Source organism: Carassius carassius, unplaced genomic scaffold, assembly GCF_963082965.1.
Source record: "Carassius carassius unplaced genomic scaffold, fCarCar2.1 SCAFFOLD_99, whole genome shotgun sequence".
In the NCBI taxonomy this organism is placed as follows: Eukaryota; Metazoa; Chordata; class Actinopteri; order Cypriniformes; family Cyprinidae; genus Carassius; species Carassius carassius.
This window is the reverse complement of record NW_026775011.1, coordinates 1-7,111: the sequence shown is the minus strand read 5'-3', so window position 1 is coordinate 7,111 and position 7,111 is coordinate 1. Positions and strand designations below refer to the sequence as shown.

The 7,111-nt window shown below is 41.2% G+C and overlaps 1 protein-coding gene across 1 annotated transcript; it reads left to right on the top strand.

Annotated features, from left to right (window-relative positions):
- The first annotated feature begins 518 nt into the window (after window positions 1-518).
- LOC132134170 (uncharacterized) lies at window positions 519-4,982 on the top strand. The gene is made up of 11 exons (XM_059546953.1): window positions 519-639; window positions 1,314-1,742; window positions 1,847-1,991; window positions 2,201-2,508; window positions 2,657-2,864; window positions 2,969-3,085; window positions 3,188-3,324; window positions 3,478-3,675; window positions 3,754-3,989; window positions 4,096-4,308; window positions 4,565-4,982. The coding sequence occupies exons 1-11, from the start codon at window positions 620-622 to the stop codon at window positions 4,969-4,971; spliced, it is 2,418 nt and encodes an 805-aa protein (XP_059402936.1). The 5' UTR covers window positions 519-619; the 3' UTR covers window positions 4,972-4,982.
- Window positions 4,983-7,111: the final 2,129 nt, after the last annotated feature.

Genomic DNA, 7,111 nt, shown 5'->3' with positions numbered 1-7,111 from the left:
TTCTGAGTCTTGAACTGTAAACTCTCAAGGCTGGCTTTCTAAATATATGTTGGTTATGTGTCTATTCTGAATGACGTCTGAGCAGAAACCTTTATTTTTTGGACGCTCTGAATAAATTACATTTGAAAAAAATGTTAAGAAAAAGACTACATTCAAACATGTTTATTCATTAAACTTGTTTCTCTAAGCAAAGCAAACAGATGAGGTTGAAATATCAACTTTATTAACCTGAATATAGGTAAATGTTTGATACTTGTAATGTTACCTTTGATTGCCCATTCTTTTTATTATTTATTTTATTTTAATTTAAAAGGGACAATGCACATTTTCTTGTCCAAAGTTATGAACAAGTTTTACAAACTATTACCTCCTATATAAACTTTTACTAACAAGGATTAATGTGAAACTTTATCTTTGATAAAACTCACCAGAGCATTTTCCAGATCCTCCCACCCGATAAACAATAGCAATCAACCTGATTGGTCTGCTTGACGATGACATCACACAACTGGTGCTGTATACATACTGCAGAGAGTAAATCACACATTCACTGTGTTTTCAAATCAGATTACAGATATCACCTTTTGACTTTGCAAGGACATCTTGAATTTTTGGGAAAATGGCATCAGAATCCGACAAGTAAGTTCACATTTCCTTTCGCTAGTTGATTTTTCCTACTTGTGTTGTGTCTGATCAAATCTTTTTTCCATGTTATTGTTATATGCAGTTATTTGCCTATTTGTTATTTGCTGTTTATTGCCTGTTATTGTTATATGCCAGTTGACATAGTATGGATAAAAACATGATAAAACTTATGTTGAGGAAATTGTGAAAAACTAAAGGATAGGTTTTATTCTTTGTTTTTCTACACCGTAAAAAAAGAAAAGTTAACTTAACCTACAATTATAAGGCAACTTGCTGCTCAGCTTTTTCTTTTTTTAGTTTACTCGACTATAACATCTCTAGAGTTAAACTCTATAGTTGAGTAAACTCAAAGCTGTGCATCAAGTTGCCTTATAATTTTAAGTCAATTCAATTTTTTTTTACAGTGTATTATCTCTTTAAAGTAAGACTTGTTTCTCATTCCAAAAATTAAAATAGGTCAAGGGTCAGGTGTGAATTGGTCAGTCACTTTAGCACACACCAGGCCTTTGTCTAAAGAAGGCAGAAAAACTGGTTCTGGTAGCATTACAGTAGCTTTCTATGATAAGTTTTGCTGGTTAAGGGCCACATCAGGCCTCTGTCTTAAGAATGCTCTGTCTTCATTCATTTTCACATTTGTAATTTTTGGTGTGTCTGCTTTTCTCTCACAGCCAGAAATCTGACCGTCGCATTGTTCACTGCCTGCTGTGTGAAAAACCACAGGAAATGCTGACGACGCATCTGAGCAGGGTCTGCATGAAAAAAAGTACACCCAAAGAACGGCTGGAGGAGGCAAAGAGGGCCAAGGAGTCCACCAAGGTGTGGACACGGGAAGCCAGAAACTGGGACTACAAGGAGATGGTTAAACGTTACCCCCACAGACCATCTAGGCTGGCTCTTCTGGAAGAGCTGCGCCAAAGAAAGTTTTTCGTGGCCAATGCTCCTAACCAGGCAGACCTGGAACCCGAAGAGACATCCACCAGCACAGCTGCCGTTCCCACATCCGGTGTCAGCTCTCAAGCGGCTAGTGGTGTCTTGGTGGCGGAGGACAGCAGCTCTGAAGGCAGCACCACTGATCCAAGTGACCGAACATGGCAGAGGTTTGTTCTAGACCTCACACACATCAGTGCAGAAACTGTGAACAAACTGTAAGGTTGCTTTGAGCTCATTTTCATCTGTTTGTATTTTATTTTATTTTTTCCAGAGATCAAGCGCAGCCCAGCACAAGTGTCCGGGTCAAAATGATGAACAAGGGGCTCTATGAAAAATTCCCTGCAGAAGAGCCCATGTTGACGGACTTCAAGGGCTATTTGATCAACACCCTGCAGGTCCCAAACTGCCAGCAGGAGGTAAGATGCATCCCATTTGGGTTTCTTTTTATTCCGTATTGCTCTCTGTAACCGGGAAATTTTTTAATATATAGTAGCACAGCACATGTAGAACAGCCATTGCGTTCCATAAAAGGGAACTCAGATAAAACACAGCTTTATTAGGGGTGTCTGTGTGTGGCTTTTCTTCTCACTCCATCATCTCACACTTCTCTTTTTCTTTATCACAGGTAGACAACGTCTCCAGGATGCTGAGATACATCCAGCCAAGTGGGGATGAAGTCCGCTTAGACTTCCTGCTAAAGTCCACTGAAACCAAGGACTACCTCACCCAACTACGGCTCGCTGACATGGGCCCGGCCACCATACTGAACTACATCAAGAACATGATCAGGTTTGTAACGTATCTGAAGACCCACCTCAACTTGGGTGCAGCAGATGCTGACTTCTACAGGAAGTGCCAAGCCTACATCGACCTCCTCACTTTCCTCAGAAAGCCAGTGGCCAAGTGGAACAGCAACGTCACTTGTAAAACCAGGTCAGTTGCTAATCTGCCTTGCATTTTGTTTTCTTTCATGACTTTCTCCATGTTGATACTACTTATATGCTGGCTGTACATCTGCTGTTATGTGCTACAGACATGGGTGTAATTCTCCGCAACATTGTTGTCTTGTATGTCATTCTAGGTATCTACGGTTCCTTGAGGGTGAGAAGAGGCTTCAGGAGTGCCAGGCAGTCCTCCGAAAGGCCAAGAAAGACATGCTGTTCGTTTATGGGAGGCTGCTGGAAGGTGACCACGTGGCTTCAGATGAAAAGACCATCTTCCGCTACTACTGTGAAGCAATCCTGATCCTCGGTCACTTCCAGAGACCAGGAGTGGTGGAGGGAATAACAGTAAGTGATAAGACCTCAGTTTTTGTGGGGGCATCAGCCTAAACCGATTATATTAGGACATTTATCTCAGTTATTCACTCGGTGTGTTTTTTTTTTTTTTTCAGACAGCAGAGTGGGATGAAAGGAAAAAATCTGTGGGAAAGGTGCGTGTGGCTGTGAGCGAACACAAGACTGCGACAATGCAGATCGCTGTGTTTGACCTAACAATGGAGGAGGCAGCAGTAAGTACACTTTGTACAGGCTAAATTGCCTTACCATGAAATACAGTAACACCAGCAATGAACCAACAGATATTAACAGATTTTTTTTGTTTGTCTCTGCAGATGCTGGACGCATACTACACCTGGATCCGCCCTTACTGCATCCGGCCAGATGTAGATCATGGAAACAGGCTGTTTGTTTCATCATCGGGCACGAAGATCAGGAGTGCAACCAATGACCTCTCTCGTCTGCACACACAGTAAGTATTAACAGCAGTCCATAAGTCCAAAAATATCTGTTGGATTAGAATTCAACTAATAACAGGTTTGTGCATTTATTAAACAAATCAGCCTCTAGAAAATTATATAATTCAAGTGTGGGAGTTTCATCTGATATTTCTGCCCAATTGCAGCTACAAACTGCCCAACATCAAAAGCCAGCAGATACGCAGGACCGTGAAGACAGATGTGGCTGCAAACTTCTCAGATGAGCAGAAGGGGTCTGTCGCACACTACATGGCCCATTCGACGGCAGTGGCAAATCAGCACTACCGAATGATGACCCTGGACAGTGTGGTGGCAACCGCAAACCTGCTCAGCTCCCTGACGCGGTATATAATTATAATGTCTCACAACACTCATCCGTCAGTTTGTCAGTGTGTAACCGTGAAACCTTTTTAATGTTGCAGCTCCTCTTCTGATGACTCTGGTGAAGAGGGTGCCCAGGCAAAGAAGAGAAGGCGAGTGGAAGAGGCGGGCAGCCCAACACCAGACTTTGACGATTTCCTACAGGCCTTCCCTGTAGGAATCACTGGCCACCCACCCAACAAAACCCAGAGAGCAAAAGCTGGGTTCCCCACCGACAGAGTCTTTTATGACAAGTGGAGAGCTCTGCAGTACAGCAAGCGGGAGAAACATCTTTTGTGTAAGTTTAGATACTTTCTTGGCCAATGATTAGATCTACTCCAACAGAAACATTTAGAACTCGTGTGTGAACCTGCATTTTAATTTAAATGTTCTCTCTTTGACAGCAAAATGCTCAAGATATGCCCCAACTGCATCGAAGGTGGCTAAAATCATAGAGACAGAGGGGTGGACGGCCAATCATCCCCGCCCAGAGGACATCATGGCAAAGTGGAGGCCACTCAGCAGAGCACAGGTGCAGAGTGACCCGGCCATCATCAGGGGGGTGACCAGTCAGAAATGGACTGGTCTGGCTGTGAAGGATTTTGGGGAGCAGAAGGGTATGCACAAATGTCTTATGAGCACAGTAATATCCATTAAAAAATAATAATATAATAACAACAACAACAACAACATCATGAACAGCACATTAATGACCAAATGTAGCGACATAATTCCTGTTACACATGTGTACTTACTGAAGTGAAAAAAAAAAAAAAAAAAAAAAAAAAATTATATATATATATATATATATATATATATATATATATATATATATATATATATATATATATATATTGTTGTTTTTGACCACAGGAGTTGTTGCAACCAAGGCCTTCAGGAAGGGCTCCATCCTGTGTGATTTGCATGGAAAGGTGATCACAGGTGCTGAGGGCAGGGAGATGGCAGAGAGGCAGGGCGAGCTGGGCCACCTGTTTTTCTTTAAACATGGCAGTGAGGAAGTCTGCATCGATGCGGAGACCTTCCCCTGTGAGTGCCACCCGTCTCTGGAAAGCACAGGGAGATGGATTACAAACTCCAAGAAGAAGTTCAATGTGCAGCCACGTCACTGCATAGTGAAGCTTCAAGAAGGAGACAGGCACGTCCTGCTCTTTCAGGCTACAAAGGACATTCTCAAAGATGAGAAGATCCGTTTCAACCACAGCATAAAAAAGAGGTCTTTTCGTGGGGAGGAAGTGGAGCTGGAGTGGCTGGATGTCTGATAACCTACCCAGACAGACTATTACATTCTATTGTACAGTTTTTTTGTTGTTGTTTGTTTTCACTAAATATAATTTTCCTTAATCTATTTCATCTCATTCTTTCTTTTGTTAGTGCCAGTGCAATTTTGATAATTTGTTTATTTTATACCCTTTATTTATATTGTGCTTTTTACAATACAGATTTTTTTCAAAACAGCATTTGTTTCAAATAATTTTCACACAACTTTCATGGGCCCATAATAATTTGTTGTGTGGCCAAAAAAAAAAAATTCCAAGTCACTTTCACAATACACCGTGAATGACCAACACATGGGCTAATTTATCCTGCTGTTAAGCACATTTATCACCAGCTGCCAGGTTGTCTTAGAATTGTGGGCCTGGGCTTGCAGTATAGATGAAGAGCTAAGCTTAAAATGTGTGTATCATTAACCATATATTTGAAAATGCTGGGCAGAAATGACCTCTGACCCCAGGCAGACAGAGTGAGAGAGAGAGTCGTAACCGAACGTGACATGCAGTTTGAATGCTGAATGAAGGATGACAGACAGCTGCAACGCAGAGAAGAGTTTGTGAACTCAACCAAAAGGATTAAAAAAATAAAAATAAACTGACATTTTAAAAAGTAACAGTTTGTTACACAAACAGAACTGATCAGCATTTCCACTAATATCCAAAAGAAAAAAACATCTGAAACTACTTCTACACTTCGGTAGTCGATGCCTAAAATTTGATTTTTATCACATTTAATGTTTTTCAAAAATGTTGATGCATAATCAAATCTGAAATATTTCAAACCATTTCAATACTCATTTTACACAGTACAGAGGAACAGACACCATCAGCACTTTCTCTCACACCACACTGTGTGTATTGTCAGTATACCCTCCATTGTTCTGCATGATTTACACTGAAGTGCAGTGTGTTACGAACCCTGGCTCAAGGGAAGCAACAAAGACAAAAGGACACACGCAAACCAAATATTAAGCGCAAGAAAAAAAAAATACCACTAAATAAAACGAAAACAATTAAAGGAAATCATGATGTGTCTGTGTTCATCAATAATGTCAGTGTGTAAAACAAAGTGCATGGTTGGAAATGTAATCCAATATTGAGGCATAAATGCAAAAGAACAAGTCAAATAAAACAAAATCCAAAACCATAACATAGGCCAAAGTTCCAAAAATCACCAAAGTTCCCTCTTGGCTTCTTCTCTTATTTAATAGCGGACTGCAACCAACATTAACCAACTTTATTACCAACTTTATTTATTAAAGTTGCAACCAACTTTAATAAAGCCAATCTCTCCCGTGAACTGCCAAAATACAGACAGCATGTTACCTGTCCCACCAGAGACAGTAATATACTGGATCACTGTTACACCACAATAAAGGATGCATATCACTCTGTTCCACGAGCAGCTTTGGGACGTTCTGATCACTGTCTGGTTCATCTTATACCGACCTACAAGCAGAAACTTAAATCTGCTAAACCTGTAGTAAAGACTGTGAAGAGATGGACCAGCGAAACAGAGCAGGATTTACAATCTTGTTTTGACATCACTGTCTGGAGTGTTTTTGAAGCTGCTACCACCGATCTGGACGAACTCACAGAGACTGTAACATCCTATATTAGTTTCTGTGAGGATATATGCATTCCTACCAGGACTTATTTAACATTCAACAATGATAAGCCATGGTTTACAGTAAAACTCAGACAGCTCCGTCAGGCCAAAGAGGATGCCTACAGAAATGGGGACAGCGTCTTGTACAATCAGGCCATCCCTTTGCACTGAGGCTAATCAACGACTTGCTAAAGACCTGAATGAGTTTTATTGTAGATTTGAAACCCCCAACACCCACTCTGACCATCTCCCTACACAACCATTAACACCTCCTGCAATCCCCCTCTCCATACCTCCTGATCTTCAAATCTGTGAAGATGATGTGCGCCAGGTCTTCAAGAAAAACAAAAGAAGAAAAGCCATAGGCCCAGATGGCGTTACACCAGCCTGTCTGAAAATCTGTGCTGACCAGCTGGCCCCCATCTTTTCACAGATCTTCAACAGATCTCTGGAGTTGTGTGAAGTGCCTTCCTGCTTCAAACGCTCCACCATAATCCCCATTCCAAAGAAACCCAAGAT